The sequence below is a fragment of the Harpia harpyja genome, chromosome 1 (genome assembly GCF_026419915.1).
Source record: "Harpia harpyja isolate bHarHar1 chromosome 1, bHarHar1 primary haplotype, whole genome shotgun sequence".
NCBI lineage: Eukaryota > Metazoa > Chordata > Aves > Accipitriformes > Accipitridae > Harpia > Harpia harpyja.
The window spans coordinates 27,221,854-27,242,383 of NC_068940.1; the positions used below are offsets into that span (position 1 = coordinate 27,221,854).

Below are 20,530 nucleotides of genomic sequence, written 5' to 3' on the forward strand. Positions count from 1 at the left end.
GAGGAAAGGAAACCCACTGGGGCCTGGCTTGGTAGAAGCAAGTAGTGATTTCACTCCAAAAAAATGGATCTCGGCTCCCCAAGCAAACCTACAAGCAAGCCGGCGGATCTGGGGAAGCTAATATGTTGTGGTGCAGACTGCTGGTCTCTTTGAAGAGAGGCGGGTGACTGGGGATTTGGTTCCAGCTTGCTGGGGAAGGGTTTCAGGTTTGGGTTGTTTTTTCCTCCTGAACCAGGAGAACAGGCTGTAATGAAGAGGTGAGCCTGGCCCGAGGTTTGAGCTGCAGCTCAAGGCAGGGCTCTGGAAGGGGCCTGCCTTACAGCAGCTGCTGGGACCAGTACGGACAGGCCAGCATCTCTGTAGCTTCCTGGGGAAAAAAAAAGGGGAAAATCAAAGCACCTTAGCGAGGAACCTCTTGAAGGACTGAGTAAGGTGGCCGTAAGCTTTTTGCCTCACAGCCCATAACTTGTCAGCTCCCCAAGATCTTGCTATGGGTCCGTCAGGCAACTGAGGTCCATTTGTTTCGGACCAGGAGGAAGTAGGACGCTGGAAATTGTCAGGACTGGAGGTGCTCATGTCAGCCCTGAAGAACAAATCTGATAACGCCTCGAAGCGTCCTGTTTAAGCTCATGCTTTCTACTTGCCGAAACCTCCCATTTGAAATGTGCTAGTTCACAAACGTCGCGTGGAAGAGCGAGCTTGGGAGTTCGCTCTTTGTTGGCACAGCTGCTTCGGCACAAATAGCCCTCGCAAAAGTTTTAATTGTCCGGGTGGGCAGGGGCAGAGAACCCCTTCGACATCGTGATGCCCAACGGCTCACGCAGCAGATGTCCCCTCCAAACCAGGCAGGGTGGGCAGGGGCTGCGGTCTCCTTGGGCTCCCCGGTCCAAGCGTTCCCTTCCACATGGAACGCACGACGTTGTCCGTGTGTCTGCCCGTGCCTGCCCCGGGCAGGAGACACACAGGATGGGCTGGGGTCTTCCCTGCCCGGACCCTTTCTCCCCAGAGCCTCCATTACGTGTTTGCTCCAGCGCGTGCCCAGGGACTCGTAGAAACTGATTTTGTGAAACTGGCATGGACCGTAGGGTAGGTACGCTCACCGCCAGCACAGACTCGACAATTTGCAGGATTACACTGAAATGTAATTTCTTTCTGCTAGGCCAAAGTTCATTATTTCGCTTCAGAATAAAGGGTAAGAACAGGTGCTCTCTGCAAATATATTCAATAAAGTACCTTGATTGCTCTGAACTGATTTATGTGTGGTAATTACTTTGTAATATAATTAGGACCTCTTATATTTACTTCCCTTAAACTTGCTGCTTTGATGTTGCACTTGGGTGTCTGTATTGCTTTGTGGGACACAGTCCAAAGCTGCCTGGATCCAGTCCAAGATTAGCAATGCATAGACACGTTTGCAAAACAGGACTTCTAAAGTCGAGCAAACATGGGAAGAAGGGTTTTTTTTCCTGGCACTCTGTTTAAAATTTTGGAGTTTAAAACACTGATTTAGTATAGTAATTTTTGCCAGAATTGTTGATTGATCAGTGACAGTAGCAAACAAGCATTTTCCCTTCTTCCAGTTAGGAAAAAACCCTTACATGTTCATCTAGAAGATGTATAGCTTATGTGGGATCATATGTAAGAAGAAATCTGGGGGTCCTCTTGGCTTTAAAAAGGATCTCTTGGAAAAATCTCAGCCAGATCAAACTGTTCAAGTGCACACTGGGAGTTTACAGAGGAGCAGCCAGATTTCTACTCATGAAAGTTGCCTCTTCTGAAAAGCGGGGTAAATTCTACTGGCACAAGGTGCAGCTTTTTGTCCAAGGCAACTTACTTGTACTGAAGAATGAAATTGTGTTTATATCTTAGTGCAAACACAGCCTCAATTCCAAGCAAACAAAATGACCCTCTTCCAGCTCATTAATCCCAGAAAGTTCCTGAAATAAAAAATGAGCATTAGATGAGTTTTGTTTAAGGAGACAACTCATACCAAGAAAAGGGGGAAAAAAAAAAAGAAAAAAAAAAAGGACTTGTGCCCTGGTGCAAAACAGACCAAATATATGTATTTTTAAATCAACATTTCATGGGGAAAATTCTGCATGCAAAATTCAGCTTTCAATGACTAAATATGTGGAATGAATTCATCCTTGAAGGTAGTAGTCTGAAGGGTGGATAACTGAAAGGAAAATGCTTTTTAGTCATTTCAGGATTCCAAATTTTCGTAGTTTTAGAGAAGAAGACAAAATATCTCGGAAGAAAAAAAATTAGACATGTTCTTAAGTCATGCGAAAAATAGATGTTCAAGTTTTTAGGTAAGGAAATAAGCCCTTAATCCATGCAATTATCCATGTAATGTTAATTCTATTGTCTTGCTCATGTCTCTATTTATAGTGTGCAGTGCAACAATGATGCTGCCTCTGATCTTGGGTACCTGTTTTTGAGACATTGCTCTAAAATTTATTATTTTCCCTATATCTTGCTATTAATATTCATTATTATTTGTAATATTTGGAATCGTGTGCCTTGTACTGAAATTCCAATAGAAGTGTTTTTCAATACAGTGACGAGCTACTAAATAACCTAGAAACACCTGGAGAGTGTTAGGTAATTTTAATACGCCTCTTTGCATGTCATCCGCAATATTAAAATAGTTTTCCTGTTATTGCTTTGGCATAATTAAAGTTATACTCCACCCTTTTTCTATAAAGTTCACAAAACACACCCTCTGAAATCCCACATGCTCTTTCAGCAAAAAATAAGAAATTTGAGACTAAACATTTACAATGTATTTTAGGTAAAAATTAATCCAAACCAGAAACCCAGAAGCTGTTGGGTCCACCAGTTCTACATGCCAACAAGCAAATTAGCAACATACGTCTTGAAAACATTTTTTTTGCAGGTCATCCTTCTGTCCCTGCGGTCAGAGCCATACTTTTGATTTGAGGGAGGAAAGGAGCTGTATGCTCTGAGAGCTGACCCTAGCCTACCCAAAAGAAAAACGGGACACCCAGAGGGACATTAAAAGGGACAACCAGAAACCAATTGACACCGGCAGCTTCAAACAACTTACAGAGATGGAATGCAAAGGACAGAAAGATGGGAGAGCAGAGAGGGAGTGGAAAGTCAGGAAAGGGGGGGATGGCCAAAGGGGAGAGACGATGCCAGATTCGGTCTATTATTTTTTAGCAGCTAAAAAAAGCACAGGGGAGTGGGAGCATGTCGAGAGATGCAAAGAAGCAGCGATCACCCCGGCCGGGTCCTGGTGCCCTGCGAGGAGTGGCGGGTGCTCTGCTCGGTGCAGGGAACACAGCCATGCCTGCCAGTGCTGCACCAGATGAAGCAGATAAGGTCACTCCCACACAGGAGAGGCTTCGGAGCCTTTCTTCTTAGACACACGGTGTGGAAGCATGGGAAAGAGCGGGGATATGGCTCACTGCTAACCAAATCAGAGGATTCCTGGAGATTTCTTTTAATGCTCCAGGCAAAGGCAGCCACAAACTCCAGAGTACAACGCTAGGTAAACGGTAGAGAACAAAACTGTAAGTGTAAGACTAGTTTTCCACCGATGGCAGTGAAGGTATCGGTGCATGTAAACCTCCCGCCGGGCCTTCACAGGCAATAACAAAGGCTGGCTCAATTTCCAAGGATCTTATTCAAACACTGACTAGAGACCGAAGCTAGAAACCTGGAAAAAGAAATCAGATTTGTTAAAACTGTATTTCTTCACTCCTAGGTGATGACTCAGTATATAAGTTTAGGTAGGCAGCTTTTTACTGGATGAAGGGAAAGGAACCGGAATAACATACAGAAACAAAAGCCCCAAACCCAGCTCCAAATTACAAGCCCGCTAATTAAGCCCTCTCTTTCCAGTGAAGTTGTGTGCGAGGGACTAGCTATGCTCCCCTCCTGTAGCCACCCGAGTCCCAAAGGATGCCTCTTGCTCTCAGGGCAGGTGCTGGGTACAGAGCCCTCCCTGGCGTTCCAGCTGGCCCCGCAGAGCTGAGCTGTGCGGACCCCGTCCCACCGTGCCTCTCCGCTAACCCTCCCTGAGACCCTCCCCACCCGTTCCTCACGAGGTACCCTCAGCCGTGGTGACCCCGAAACAAGGCTGCGATTGCTGGCAGGACCCGCGCAAGAGGAGAGGGGAGCCTCGCCATCCCTCTTGCCTCGTCTGCAGCTTCTAGGTTGCAAGCAGAGCATCACTCGTCACAGGCGCTTCGAACAGGTTTTTCACAACATAAATATAACATTTGTAATGATGTCAACTTTCTGACAAGTCTGTTGCTACCAGCAGCACTCCCAATACCATACCAGGTGACAGTGAATGGGACATGTTTAAGCCTGTCCATTGGTCTCTCTGTTGGACTCTTTCATTTCTGCACTAGATGCCAGCAGAGTACTTGCCTTTCTGGGTTTTTACCTATCAGTAGTTGTCTGGGAGAGAATACCTTTCTATTTTGCCTGGGGACAGCAGGTTTGCATGTCCTAGGATCTTGTTTCTTATGTTAACATACAGCTAGAAATGCAGCCAACAGCCATGAGGATTTACTTTGGGGTTTTATTCCACGCCAATTTCTATAAAACCAGGGGGAGCAATTGGAGGAGTATTGGTGCAAACCTTTCAGGAAAAAAAACCAACCAAAAAACCAACCAAAAAACAGCTGTGTGTTTCAGGCGAAGGAGAAATTTGACCACTGTGTGTTTGAACAAGTGAATCTCTTGTGCTCATTCCAACCCTCGTCTGTCTTCTTCCTTTTTTTTTTATTTTTGAAAACCCTAGAAATAGAGATGTTCACAGCTGGCTTAAAAAAATAAATGTATAAGTTGCTTAAGACTGTAGGAAATGCATGTGTGCAATGAACTCCATAATCCTGAGCCCATTACAGAGGTGATTATATCTTATGGGGAAAGAGACAGTCTCTTCAAGTATGGGACATCTAATTGATTTAGGGTTTGCAGGTCAAACATAATCACAGTGTGCAGGCAAAGGCTTGCATTACAGCAGAGCGAGTCCTTTGGTCTCCTTTCCCCCTAACCACCCTCAATTAGAGATGCTGGGCACGAAGACAGGATTTACAGCCGTGAGACGCACGTGGGATCAGATGTCTGCTTCTGCTGGCCCAGTCTGTTCCACAGGGGACTGCAGCTTGGCCAGACCCAAGTTCTGGGGGTTAGGAGGACAGTAGTACTTCAGCCTCGTGGATCTGAGTACAGCAAGGCCACCCAGGTGGGGTTAGACATGCTCAAGCAAGGTGCCATTAATATCAAAGTATAAACCAGATCTTTTCAGTCAAGTCTCCCCACTCCCTCCCTTGCAACACAAGCAATCTTTTTAATGGTTTCTTACACAGTTGTGCTGTGCAAAGCTACTGACCGGTATGACAGGTCAAACACCCTCTGTCTGGTCATGATAAACCTTAATTTTGAGTTGCATGTAGCTCCCGCAGCACACAGAGGTGGGACTCGTCTTACCTGAGTGATGATGCACTCAGCACAGCAATGTACACCTGCACTAGGTGGGTAGGCTGCCATTAAACTCCGAGATCAGCACAGTTGGTGGCATCTAGGGGACTATCCATTTCATTTTAAAGAAGACACCCATAAAGTGTGAATCATACCCTAAATCTCGATGACAGCTATGGGAGTGTAGACACCTTGCTGACATGTAGACATCCTCATTGTAAATGTCTGAAGTTTGGTGAACTGATTCCAACCATCACCTGTTTTACATAGTCCTCAGCTTACACAGTGGTCACTACCACACAGAGTACTGCTGAGGATCTAGAGAGTGACTGTGGCACTTGTTTGTCATATACGTTTAGGATCAAAATTTCTTTATTGGTCTTTGACTTGAAATGACATTATAATTTTCCTTGAGCACTTTTGTCTCTCTCATTCCTCCCCCACAACGTGCACACACACACAAACCACGTGCACACGCAGAGAAAAAATTAAAGCTGTAGTAGACATCAGCCTGAGGGCTAAGCTAATGTTCCTTGCATACAAGGCCGTTATGGAAATAGAAATGGAAAATTTCAACGAGCTGCCATCAATAACAGCCAGCTCAGACTCAAATGCTTCTAACTTGTTGAAAGCAAGTCTAATCAGAAATTACCTGGAACACTTTTGGACTTGTTGGGAATACTTGTGGGTGTGGCTGTAATATGTTTAATCTGTGTGCTAGGGAGAATTCCATAATATTTTTATGCTGCAAGTTTGCTAGGACAGATTCATCTTAATTCGGCACAAATTCCATTAAAGAAATTTATGATGGACAATAGAAGTGCATGAATATACTGTAAGAAAATGCATCTCTGAATTTAACAATGCATCAGCAAATGCACCACTGATGCTAAAAGTCTCAGCTATAAATGCAGAGGTCTAAAGATTCTTCAGTGTCTTAAATGGCTGCATCACACACATCATTTGCTTTGTAGTGTACCGGTCTGGAAAGGCAATTTTCCCAGAAGACTGAAGTGTGCTGATAATAAGACTCAGCAGCCTCGTTGCAACTTCTCTATACTGCTTTGTTAGGAATTACACATATTTAGAGAGATGGGAAAAAAAAAAAAAGTGCAGTATAGTGTTTGTGTGCATCTTGCTTTCTAAACTCCTTAAAAAATAAATAAATAAAAGGTAGAGTAAGAGGCACCTGATGTGGATGGAGCCTGCTGCACCCTGCCGCTCTGCACGATCTGTCCCCACCCGTTCCGGTTGGGATGACTCCTGTGCTAAGCCTCTCCTCCTCACCTCCCAATCCCAAAGTCTGCAGTTGAGTCTGAGTTGAAGAGCACCTGGAAACTGGATGGGCAGCAGCAGGAGCACAGCTGTCAGCAGAACGGGTTTTCTTCTTTTCGTGTTTAGAGAAATCTAGCTGGCATCTCACTGAGCAGAAGCAGCGAGCTGGGATAAAACAGGATCCTGTACTCCAGGTATGTGATGGCAAACTGGTCCACAAAGGCTGAGTTGGCAGCAGAGAAAGGCTAACTACTTTTAACTGTGCTGAAAGGGAGAAATCTGAATTTGCTAAGCAATTAGATGCAGCTCTTTGAGAAGGCACGAAACATTCAGCAAAATCCACTCCTTTAGAGAGAGACTTTTATTTTGGCTTCAGTAAAAAAATGCACAAAGACAAGCATTAGGGAGCAGATAAGGTGAAGATAAAGGGTGTCAACTTTGGGAAAGACTGGATTTTATTTTGAGTCCTTGCTGCAAGCTGTGGCACAGCAATAGTTCTGAAGACACTGGTAACCATTTTATGTCCATCAGTAGCAAGACCACATTAAAGGACCATAATAATTTCTTTTGCCCTTATGGTAATGAATTCCCATTCTTATCCTTGTTTGGTCCATTGGAGCACTTACGATTGAAATAAATTACTGCTGGCATTTAAAATGTTATCACTGGACCCAGGAAAAAGGCAGAGATGTCACATCTTGGCATCACTAGTTCAAGGTCCTGCCAAACAGCACAGCACTTTGAGATCACGTGCTCTCACACACTTTCTGAGAAGTGGGGATTATCCTTAGGACTATCTTTGCCCCTGTTTTTATCTGATTGTTTTTTAAAGATTTTCAGCCTCACCTTCCAATAGGGGTTTGTTTTTTCCTATTGAAAACTTAAGACACAGCAGGATTTAACCATGTGATTTGTTGCTCCCTAAAAATGTAGTTCGCATCTGTCCGACCACCCAAGGGAGCCCACCTTTGCCTTGTGATAATAGTAAACAATTCTCCTCAGTTTTTAAGTTACTTGCACGAAAGGTAAGTGGTGTCAAGACACCCAAGGAAGAGCAGGACCACTGGTGAGACGGAGAAGCTATAAGAAGGCCTTCTCTTAACAAGCAGAAGGATAACAGCAGGCTCATGGATATGAGTCTTTTTTCCCTGTTCGCAGCAGTCAGTTTTTCCCGTTTGTAGCTTCCCACCAGGCCCCGCATCTCTTCTGTGCTGCAGCTTAGCGATGAGGAGCAGGGCATAAAGGCAAGATGCTGCCTGCTTGGAAGTGTGCCACAGGGAAAGCAGGAAAAGGAAAAGTGTAATGGCTGAAACTGGTGGGAAGAGGGAATGAGGTGAGACAGGACAGGTAGGAAATATCCTGGCTTGTTGCTTCGCCACACCATGTTGCGTGGGACAAAGTGGGTGGGAACAAATAAAGCTGACTGAACAGGATCCCATCAAAGACTTCTAAGCAGTTCAGGTGTGGCTGCCGATTACTGAGGTTCTCCGCAGCCTGGTGCCTGGAGGAGAGCCAGCTGGCTAGGCAACAATCAAGATAGGCTAAAGAAATGATTTCTGGGGAGCAACCAACAGATAAGGAGTAGGTTGTTTCACAACTATTGCAAAACTTAATGCCTCCTAAACACTACTTCCTTGAAGGGGACACCATAGGTTGTGCCCTTCCGAACAAAAGACCTTAGTGGAGTAAGATTGTGGCTGCCATCTCAGAAGCCAGTAGTGTTAGCTATCTTTGGGAGTGCCTGTGAATTCTCCAGGCAGTCTCTTGCACTTCAACAAGCTCATTCATCTTAGGCTAAAAAAAAAGAGGTAGGGAGCACTTTTGCATGAACAGACATCTCTCAAGCATTTTCAGGCCTATTTTGGGGAGCTTAAACTAAGAGATACTCTCCGATGTGTGTTACAACTTCCACTTTCATACGATGGCAAAGCCACGGAGGTTTTAGTCCTGAAGGTCAGGCTACTTTATGCTTCCTAGTACCGACCCTGACATTCAGATGTTGAGAAAGGTGGGAGAACAATTAACAAATGTAATCAGCTCTCAGTTATCAGCACAGGGGATTACTAACGATGTGAGATCATCCACCTCATGGCTATTTCTGAAGCAGCTTGATTCTAGCAGTAAAGCTACGTTCACCCAGTTCCTGTACCTCTACACCCCACTCTACCAGCCAGGGGTTATGGTTGTAACCAGGCATATTTGCTCAAACTCAGTGCTGGCCTTGCCAGATCTGGTGACAGCAGCCCCAGGGTTGGGATGAAGAAGAGCAGTGTCTCTGCGCTGTACATCAGGAAGGCTGATTATCTTGGGTATAAGGCAGTCTAAATGCATATAAAATTTGGATGCTGTTATTGAGCCTGTATTAATCACGCAAGCTGGGAAGTGCTGTGTAGGCACAAGCAAGCGGTGAGTCTCTGCGGCATCGACTCTCTGTTCTTCAGTCTGACTGCACCATGGTTCCAAATGTGTCCATATTGCCCTGGTGAGATTTCCCATTACTCAGTTCTCCACTGCTGTGGCTAATGGAGAGCTGAGGAAGGTATACATTTTTACCAGAATTTGCCATTCTTCCATGATGACTAAACAGCTTTCTGAAGTATGTGTTACAACTCAAACAGAAGTAATAGGCTGATGTAGAAATGATGAAGCAGAGACAGTCATAATGTATACGCAGGTGTGTGTACTGCATCCCCAAGGACAGTTTCAAAGTCAGCAGATGACAAGGAAATGCTACTATTAACACTGCCCCTGCAGACTTAATTGGATTCCTAGTATAGATGCATTATAACACTACTTTTAATTACAGGATCACGTTCTACTTTTTGCACAGAGTCCATTCCAAGCTCCTGACACAGGAAGTCAGAACAGCTTTTGACTTCAATCTCCCTAGCGGAGCTACGTTGTCTGTAATTGCTATTTTTGGAGATGGGACAAAACCAAATACTCTCACATATTTTGAATGAGATTTGCATATCTGCTTGTTTTCTTGCAATCCCTTTCCAGGGCATAAGGGCCCAAGGCATTGGAATCTTAATTTACAAATCTGTACTGCCGTCCTTCACTGATTGTGCCCGATACATGGGCTCCCAGAACAGCTGTCGTGCTGCTACTGAAATCGCAGGTTAGTTCGCAGGCGCCAGCACTGAGAGAAGCACTGAACACTGTACTTTTCTGTAGCCGTTGAGTGCTGTGGTCCTCACCCATCACGTAATTCAGAGAAACCAGCACGGGATTCCCCATGAAGACATGCATAATGGCCCCACACCTGGGGAGAGAGTGACATCTTTAAGCCGTACTGCTTCACACCAGTGCTGACAGAGTGGCACGGGAGCAAAACAAATGTGAGAGTCAGGACCTACATGTGCAGGTTGTCTGTAATTTTATAACTTTGCGTTTGGTATTTCTCTTCATTCTCAGCTTAGTGACAGATAACAGACTAAGAGACATTCGGCACTGGAACATGGCTTTTGCTTTTTTCTACTTTCTCCTTTCAGACAAGGATGTCAATGTTACCTACAGAAGTTATCGAACTACTTTCTGCATATCGTATTTGCCTTTATTTGCCCTTAATAATTTGTGTTAACAGATTGTGTTGACTTTCTTGCTCTCTTTTTTTTTTTCTTTTTTTTTAGGTTTCCAAATGGCTGATCCTTTTCTATATGGTACTGGAGAAAGATCTCCTTATGGATGCCTTGGACATGAAGTACAAATTGAGCACATCAATGCATATGTTTGTAGACCATCTTTTTTCACAGACAAAGCTGTGATTGTGATTCATGATATATTTGGATGGCTGTTCCCAGACATTAGATACATAGTCGATTTGATTGCAGGTCATGGATACATGTAAGCGACTGTCTTTCCTATCTTCCTTTTAAATGCATTGATAGATCACCAGGCCCAAAGCTAAGCACAGCATATGGTGTTTCCCATACACATAGGGCAACTATACCATTTCGGTCTAAGCAAGTAAAAATGCAAAGGGACAAAATGTGTCCCTGAGGCCATCAAAGCCACTAAAATTGACCCATGAAAAATGGCTACCTGAGCACAAGGCCACAAGGAGAGTCACAAAGTGCCAGTGTTTGTGCTTACGTGGCAGCATGGGTGATTAAAAGATAAATGTTGGTATGTATCTTTAAGTTGTATAAGCTTTTCAGAACCAAACCTTTTGAACAGTTGCTTTAGCTTTTACTAGCAAAGAGATATATATGTGTTTGTACAGAATCAGGAGGGCTGCTTAATCCCTTTACTTTTGTATTAAGTAAGTCTAAGGAAATAATGAGAGTTTATTTGTGGGTTGTATTTTTTTTTTTTTTTCATAGGAAGACATACACTTTTAGCTCTGCTGACTGCCAGAACAGGATAAGTAGAATATGATTCAGGTAGTAACCATGTAGATGTGTACTCTGGAGTAGACAAATCATTAAGACCCATTTAGACGTTCACAGATTCTCCCCACCTGGATGTGAAAGTTGACTTGATTCCATGTCTCACACAGAACCATCTGCCCAGACTTCTTCAAGGGAACAGACCCCTGGAAAACTACTGATCACTGGGCTGACTTTGCTGACTGGATGAAAGATCATGATCCTATGAAAGTAGACAAGTAAGATGCATATTTGTACTTGAACTTTAAAGAGCATCTAGCAAACGAGAGGAATTTATATGAAATGTTAAAGGTGGCATCTCACAGCAGGGCAAGCTGCCTGCACGCACACAATTGCTTATTCTGGGAGGTTCTGCTGTGGTTCTGGGCACTATCTTGGCTCGGATTTGGAAAGGACCATCTGCTCCATCCAGCCCTCTGCTTATTGTCCCCATCTTGTTTTCCTGGCCCCTTTTCTAACTATATCATACTGACCGCAGAGGCTCATAGCCAGTGTTTCACAGGCTATGAAATACTCAGCACTCTCACCCACAAGTGCTGACTCTGCCTCCAGTTCCTCAAGATACAGAGGAAAACTCCTCCACAACTGCTCATGTTATCTGCCAGGTGTCACTTGCCCATCTTGCTTTCTGCCTTGTAGATAATGATAGGTGCAGATGATATTCTCCTGAGCAGTACCAGATCAAGCTTTGCAAGACTGCCCAAAACCTAAGATATATCTGATCAACGATACTGTTTTTCTCAATGTGAAATAGAGGGCCCACTATCTGTAGAGCCCAGCAGTGCCTGTAACAAGGCTTCCCTGAATTATGGGAGGCATTACTGTTTCTTCAGCATCTATCACCACAGCCTAAAACTTCAGAAGATGATAGTGAGGCAGTGACACCCTATTACTCAGCTATTGTCTTGTAAGCCACAAATATTCTTCTGAACTTTTCAAGAGATCCCAGTGGTCACAGGCTAACTTCAACATCTCTCAGCAAAGCTTTTGACCATATAGTTGCAGAAGCTGTGACTGAATTTTTTGAAAAGACAAATGACTAACACACCTGTAAAAAATCCTACTCCAAAGAGTGAGCAGATATGTGAGCACTGTCTTAATTAAGCCCTCAAGGACATGCCTGTGCTGTCTTTTGGCGGTTCGCTTGTAGCTGCCCTCAAGGTCAGATCCATCTCTCTTTCAGAGCACAAAGAATGAAACACACCCATGACTTAGTACCCTTCCAAACAAATCAAATCTGAGAGAGCTCATCCATTCACAGCGCACACGCTACAGGCCTAGGACACGATCTCCTGATTGTGTCACTCTCGTACTGCTTTTTTGTCAGCCTAAGCAAACCTGTGACGACCGTGCTAATGTGCATAATATTTGAAAATATAGTTATTAGTATATGCAGTCTGCATTTAAAATTAATTTAAAACTTGGTAGATAATAAAAAAGATAAAACTATTGAGACCTAAGGAGTTAGCAATTAAAAAAAAAATTACCTGCTCTGGCCTACATTAAAAAAAAATTTGCATATTTTTTGCATTATACCTCATGCAATACCTGTTTTTTTAAACATTATAGTTACTGATGGTTTAATTTTGAGTAATTGCTACTTTAGTATAGTATTATTGCATGTGGGCTTGGTAGGATATTTTAATATTAACTCATGCAACAGGAATGACATACTCAAGATAAATCTTTATCTAAATAGGTAGACTCTGGAGAGATAGCACAGTGAAGCTTATCTATTCCTACAATCCATAATGCAAGATGTTGTTCTACTTGCAGATATGTCTTGTCTTTAGTTGTCCTGTCCTAGACAAAGTGATTCAATTAAAAATTTGCTTCTTTTGAAAACAAAGGAGCAGGTCACTCTTCAGGTAAGTATTTAAGTACCTACACCTGTACTTCCCTAAACTAGGACCAGGGTTGTTAACTCCCATTTAAGAATAGAAGCCACTGATCTGGGCTGAAATGTGTTTCTTAAGTATTCTGTGTTTTAAATGATTGGGGGTGCAGATGCAGAAAAATTCCTGTATCTCTTTTAATTTACTACTTAAATTGTCAAGTATTGATTCTGCAATAGATTCCTTAGTTTACTTTTGTTTATATGTCTTAGGGAAGCTGATGTTGTCTTGAAGTATCTAAAGGAACAATGCGGTGCAAAGAAGATTGGTATCGTTGGGTTTTCCTGGGGTGGAATGGCAGTACATCACTTGATGCTGAAAAATCCTCAATTAACCGCTGGGGTGTCCCTCTATGGTAGTGTAGAACACACGAAAACTTACATGGGCTCACATGACTACGCATAGTTTGTAACTCTAGTTATTGCTTTGTAAGAATTTCTGTAAATGCTTGACTCAAAGGTGAGTTGCAGATTTTAATTATGGTTATTTCAGCAATATGCTATATTGGTATAAACATTTAAGAATGCTGTGAACCAGAAAAAAAATTGCTTCCTTTTGCACAGTAATTTTCTAATCTTTTTTTTTAGTGCTTGGAGAGTGGGGAAATATATTTTCCAAATGCTTTTTTTCTCCATCCAAATAGAAACTGTCCTGATCTAAAAAATGCACATAATGAGTAAACCTAAATAGAAATTTTGTCTTTTAATTTGCCATTTATCTTGCAAGAACGTTAACCTCACTAACAGACTGTTTCTCAAAAACATTGTAGGAATTATTAGGGACTCTGAAGAAAGATACAATTTACTAAATCCCACATTTTTCATTTTTGGTGAGAAAGACCACACTATTTCTTACAACCAGGTAAGCTGTTGTATTGGAAATTCTTCTTCTTTTCCCATAGTTCTTTCATCCCACACAGAAATCCTACTTTGTTAGAAACCATTTTCAGATACGAAAAATCAGACAGGCTGGATTGTTTTGCTTATATTTCAATTTCCCCCATACCTTGCTTAGGTTATTCAAAGCTTCTTTTTTGAGGTGAGAAATGCAGTAAAGAGCAGTTGTTGGTCTCTGAGTGGCTGGACAAGCAGAGTGTGAAACTGGGCAGGGAGTTCCAACTGGTATGAGCCAAACATCTCAAAAATTGGGATACTAATGCTATGGATGAGAGAACAGGTAGTTAAACTACTGAATTTGGACACTGAATGGAAAAAAAGTAATTTCAGCTTAGTAACTGAACTTTCTGATGATGTGGACCAATGACTAATTGATTTTGGTACGAGACGACAAAATTAACTGTGTCAGAAGAGTGGGCGTGAATTTTAACTATGATGACGACAACTCGTGGACACTCTTTTGACTGCTGGCTGCCAGCTACGTTCTGATATAACCCCTGTTGTAAGTGTATCTGAGAGGCTGGATAAATATATGGGTAGGAAACTGGTGCCCTCTTCTGTGCATAAATTCTTTCTCTTCAGTGACAAGGATAGCATACCACCTCTAGCATAGTTGGCTGTGACGGAGTTGGGTCTTACTGGGGAACTGGCAGGGTGCTCTGGGAATGCAGAAGCCAGATGGTATTTACTTCGAACTGTGTTATTCAGGATGTTGATCTGTACCTCAAATATGTGTCTCCTCTGCACAGGAAAACAAATCCTTCACTCCCTGTCCCCTTTTTATGGTGAAAGTGTCTTTTTCCCAGGGGCACAATTTTCATAAATATGTTTTTTTTCCATCATGTGTTACACATTGAAACTATATCTTTTTCTCCTGAAGCTTTCTCTCTGAGCTACCTGCGCAGACTGTGTAAGAAAAATTCTTGCATTAAAAAACCCCCAAGTCCTCAAATACATTGTTTTCTGCACTGAGCAATAAAGAGCTCTGTGGGAGGAAAAAAAAAAAGTAAACATGAAATAAATTACAATACTGACTCTAATCCGCACAATGGGTAGAATTGAGCTTGCAGGGGCAAAATAAGTGTTCATCCTCCTATTTTCTGACTTTTTAATGGAAATGCACACAAAAATGTGTCTACACTTGTATATAATCATATGGTTAGTACTCTCTGTGTGCAAGCATGTGTGTACTTATCACCAAAAGATTGTGCAGGAGCAGTGTCTTTTTGTTATATAGTAAACTAAAAAAACCCCTCTGTTTTCTTAAACTCTGTTACTAAGCCTATCAAAATATTTTGGACTGAGAGTCACTGAGGTTTACGGAATATGTTATCTCAAGATCAGAGCTTAAAATTAGGTTACAAGCCTACGTCTCTGAATAGAAATGGACCTGTTCCTTTATGGCAATAACATTTACCAAACCATCTTTGCAGTAACTGTTGAGGTTCTTAGACTCACCCATACTTTTAGAAAATGTTTCAGTCTTATATTCCAAAGAGGGGTTTTCTCATCTCTTGAGCCACAGAACCTGCTTCAAGTGTGACAGTGGAGAAAAGACAAAGGTGTAGAGATAGGAGAAAGAGCAAGTTTGGCAAATGTAATAGAAAAAACCCATAACATAATGGAAAAACTCTTTCTTTTACAGATCACCTTATTGGAGGAGAAGTTGAAACAGTACTGTAAAGTTGCATATAAAATTAAAGTTTATCCTGGACAAGTTCATGGGTTTGCACAATTGAAGCCAGAAGATATGAAACCTGATGATAAACCTTATATTGAAGAAGCTAGAAAGGATATGATTGATTGGCTCAAAATGTTTATTTGACAAAAGCATAAAGTAATACTAGGCTTCAATATCAGTGTTTGATTTGAGAGAAGAAAACAGTCAAGGGAGAACTATCTGGTTTTGAAAATTGTCATAAACAGAAATAGGAACATTTTAATTTAAAGTTCTTAATTATTTTTTTACACGATTGTGAAATCAAAGCTGGACTAAAGGACGATTAGGCATTAAAAAGTTGCTTGAATTTATCTTGCTTTGTATTTGCTTCATTTTTCTGCATTATGACATCAATAGTAACGATACTGTTTATCCATTTGTCTTTGCTAGCGAGCATGACTTCATCATGACTTTACCTGAGTAGCTTCATGCTTTGTTTTGGTATGATGATTGGTGGTCATAGGTGTTAACATGGAAATACCCTGGTTTTACATACAGACTTTTTTTTTATTAACTACAGGGCATTTGTCTCAGATCTACTGCTGTACTGAGCAGAATTTCCCAGGCGTGAAACAAACACTTGGCTATGTTAAGGAGTTAGGAAGGAGTGATGTTGTTAGGTGGCAACCTCCAGGTATTCCCTTGGCAATGCTAAAGAGGGCACTTCTAGTATTCCTTCATCGACATCAGGGAAAAACATAACCAGTCCCTCCTGGCTGCAGAAGTAACCCAGGCACGAACGCTGTGGAAACAGTGGGTTTATTGTCCTGGTCCAAACTGTGGTGATCAGGCACAGGGCTGACAAATAGGTACCCACGCTCAGTCCTGATTATATTGTTTGCTTTACATTATACCCCTTGTCCTCTCTCAAGTTCTTCCCCTATATCCCCCTTATCTCCTCCCAAGTACACAACATATAAACAACAATAAACATCCCTGTTTACTCTTACCGCACTGGCCCCAGTTTTGTTGACCTGCTGACCTTTTTTTTTTTTTTGGTATTTTTTTTTTTGGTATTTTTTTATTTCATTGCCTTGGTAATGACTTGGCAACTTGTGTTTACTCAGAAATCCTCTAAGGGACCCGCGTCCCTTTTTATTTTCTACAGCATCTCTCAGTTTTTCACCCTGTCAATGTAGCCATAAATCAAGGCTAGCTATCTGCATGAATATTACTTTCCCTTTGCCAGCAGGAATGTTTGGCAGTTTCACACATTGCTATCCTATCGGAGCAACTATAGGGTCAGGGTTGTCCACGTACCTCAACAGACAGAGTATGTTAAACAATACTGCTGTGAGGAGAGGTGTCACGAAATCAGAGGCACCGGACAAACTGCATGATGCTCAGCAATCTGGCCCGCCGGTCAACACCTGCGTGGACATCAGCACGTCTGTCTTTGCCTTTTGGGCAGCTGTATCAATGGAGGTATGGCTATAGACATGTTGATGGAGGATGCTTGTAGTTAGAGAGAATGAAACTTGAAACTGTAAGCGTTGTGTTACAGCCAAGAGAGCTGTCCTGTTGTGAGCACAGGGGTATCTCCCATGGCTGACCTTCTCGCTGGGGTGCCATGCTTCTGCCAAGCTGGCCACGGCAGCTTCCGCAACCAAGTGCCGACCTGCTGAAATAAATTTCCTCCAACACCGCGACAGAAGGATAAGAGAAAAATAACGCATGTGTGGTTTTTAAGTACCTCCCTGGATATGCTTTGGGACTCTAGACCAGGTTTCAGGTGGTACTGGGGGGACCTGGAGAAGTGCTGGTCGACAGCCGGCTGAATATGAGCCGGCAGTGTGCCCAGGTGGCCAAGAAGGCCAGCAGCATCCTGGCCTGTGTCAGAAATAGCGTGGCCAGCAGGAGCAGGGCGGTGATCATCCCCCTGTACTGGGCACTGGTGAGGTGACACCTCGAGTACCGTGTTCAGTTTTGGGCCCCTCACTACGGGAAAGACATGGAGGGGCTGGAGTGTGTCCAGAGAAGGGCAACGAAGGTGGTGAAGGGTCTGGAGCACAAGTCTGATGAGGAGCGGCTGAGGAAACTGGGGCTGTTCAGCCTGGAGAAAAGGAGGCTGAGGGGAGACCTTATCGCTCTCTGCAACTACCTGAAGGGGGGTTGTAGTGATGTGGGGTCGGTCTCTTCTCCCAAGTAACAAGCGATAGGACAAGAAGAAACGGCCTCAAGTTGCACCAGGGGAGGTTTAGGTTGGATATTAGGAAAAATTTCTTCACCGAAAGGGTTATCAGGCACTGGAACAGGCTGCCCGGGAATGTGGTTGAGTCACCATCCCTGGAGGCGTTCAAAAAACGTGTAGACGTGGCACTTCAGGACACGGTTTAGTGGGCATGGTGGTGTTGGGTTGATGGTTGGACTCAATGACCTTAGAGGTCTTTTCCAACCTAAACGATTCTCTTCTCATTAGGTGTTGCCAATCCCCCCTCCACACACACACTTTGCCACCCGAGGCCGGGGCAGCCCCCCCCTCCGGCGCCCGCCTGCCCACCCGCCATTATGGCCCAAAGCTCTGGGAGCGGGGACCGATCCCGCCAGAGCCTCCCCTAAGCCGTTCACCCGGCGGGGGGAGAGGTTGCCCAGAGCCCTCCCCGCTCCGGATCCCGGCCGCCGGGGCGAGCGGTAAGGGCTGCCCCCCTCAGGGGCCGGGCAGGCGGGAGCGCGGCTTGGGTCCCTCCTGAGGAGAAAGACGCGGGAAAGCGGGGAGCAGGGCCGGAGGCTGCAGGGCCGGGCACTCGGGGCGGCCGGGCCGGGGGCGGGGGGCTGAGGGGACCCCGGGCTGCTGCCGCCTTCGCCCTCCGCGGGGTCGGTGGAGGAGGCGGCCGGCGTGAGGGGAAGCGCAGAGCTGTGAGGCAGGGAGGATGTTTCACAGCCGAGCTCTGGAGCAGCCTGCTCTGGGAAGTGGTGGAATCTCCCGATACTGCAAAGCTGGTCGAAGAAACTCTCCAAGGCTCGTTTTGGAGTTTTAGAAAGCAGGCATCTTCATTGCAGCGCTGGGTGCACGGGGGATAGTTCCACCTAGCGTGCGTGCCACAGCTTTAGCACTAACAGATTATATAGAATAACTAATTGCCTATTAATCAGATTAGTATACATATACATAAAAATAATTGCAACTGATTCTTTCAGGACTGCCTTCATCCGATCATGCGCAATGAAGGATCCATTTGAGTCGAAGGGCTGCTTTTGCGACCACCGACCCATTTGAAGTTCTTGTTGGCTGTCCTTGAAGTCTTTATTCTTGTCCTTGTTCTTTGATCTTGAAGCTTAACGCAGTTTCAATAATCACATGTGGTCAGTTTCAGCATTGTTCTCATCTAGCCTACAGGAACATCTAGTCATAAGAGCAAAGAACTGCAAAACTTATGAGTAACTACCTCTGCTAGTTAATTGCTTGGCTATACTTTTGTCTATTGTTTCAATCATAGTGTTAGTATAAGATTTCTAATAATTATTTACCAAATCTCACTTTTACAGTTACCTAGCAGCAAACCAGTTTCCACAGCTGATACAAAATATTAAAACCATCCAAATATTTAGAGGTACCATACAGAATGTATGGAAATACGCTATCACTCCCTCGCTGGAGGGTTCCAGAACCCCTCAGGGTGAAGCCTTCAGCAATCGGGGAAGCTTAGAAGCTGCCCCGGCCCACGGCAGGAGGTTGGATGAGGTGACTTGTAGAGGCACCTTCAACCCCAAACCCCCTCCGACCCCCTGAAATCCCCATGCCGACCCGGTGCTTGCTGCCTGATAACCTGAGTCTGTGTTAGCCCATGTCCCCAGATGGCCGTACCAGGTCACTAGCTGTATCTTGTGTAGCCAAATGTCCAGGTCCCGATCCTGCAGCGTTCCCCAAGGAGAGCTGCAGGCCCTTGGCACTGCTCCTGTCCCCGTGTGCCCTCACGACCTCAAAAAAACTCTCTGAGTATTGTGGGTTTGTGAAGGCAGCGCCATACGTAACGTCATTTTCGTAGGAGGGGAGGGGCGAGCATGATGAAGCTTTTGCTGATCAGGAAAACAGAAATTTGAGGGAGCTGGGAAAGCAGCGTCTGCTGTAGCTTGTCCTGAACTGAAAAATGCCAGTTGCGTTGCTGGTGTTAAAAAGCTGTTTGAAGTGGGCTAGAAACACACATCGCATGCGCAGAAGCTTTTCTCCTGTTTGTTTTCCCAAATACTACACAGCTTTTTAAAAATAAGCATTCAGTGGGGAGTTTCCTTAGATGAAGCTAACGAGCCGGGCGCAGTAGCTGTAGGATAGCACGTGTGGGATGCAGCTGCAGGTTGTGTAGACAGAGTTTATAGAAGAGGTGTGAAAGCCTGCCTGTACTCTTCTCCAAATCCGCTGAGCCTGGGTCGTCAGGGCTGGTGTAGGGTGTCTCCAGCCACGCTGGGGATCCAGGCTCTCCTGCTGTTCACAGCATGCGGCCACGGCTCCTGGGGCCCCTGATAAATTGTTCCCAGGCTTGGTTGGTAGACCTCGGTGGTGGTGGATGCCCTGACTTCATCCCGGTTCATTCCCCTCTGCCCTCATCCCCCCTCCGCAGTGTGCAGGTAAGGAGTTTGCAGGCAGTCCATAAGCTTTCCTCCAGGCGTTTAATGACCGGATTGAGGCCGGATTCCTCACTCCTGCGGGAAAGGGGAGGATGGTTTCACTCCAGAGAAAGAAAGGAGGCCTTTTCTGTGCATAAGCCCTAGCTGCTCGGCCCAGACATAGCTCTAGTTCAGGTGAGATCTGATGCAGATTGCTATCATAGCTGGCTTTTCAGCACTGCATTAAGAGCACCGTGGTTAACAGCTTCACAGCCATACACTCTCCAAGAAACGTCCACAAGATGGGGCCCCTCTCCTTGATTGTCACGAAGAAGACCTTTAGCGAGT

General features: G+C 44.3%; 1 protein-coding gene across 1 annotated transcript; it reads left to right on the forward strand.

Moving 5' to 3' along the window:
* Nucleotides 1–6,689: 6,689 nt before the first annotated feature.
* On the forward strand, nt 6,690–15,951 carry LOC128139442 (carboxymethylenebutenolidase homolog). The gene is made up of 6 exons (XM_052781833.1): nt 6,690–6,932; nt 10,371–10,584; nt 11,240–11,347; nt 13,237–13,379; nt 13,794–13,885; nt 15,566–15,951. Exons 2-6 carry the CDS (start codon nt 10,379–10,381, stop codon nt 15,743–15,745), a joined length of 729 nt encoding a protein of 242 aa, XP_052637793.1. The 5' UTR covers nt 6,690–6,932; nt 10,371–10,378; the 3' UTR covers nt 15,746–15,951.
* The last annotated feature ends 4,579 nt before the right edge of the window (nt 15,952–20,530 follow it).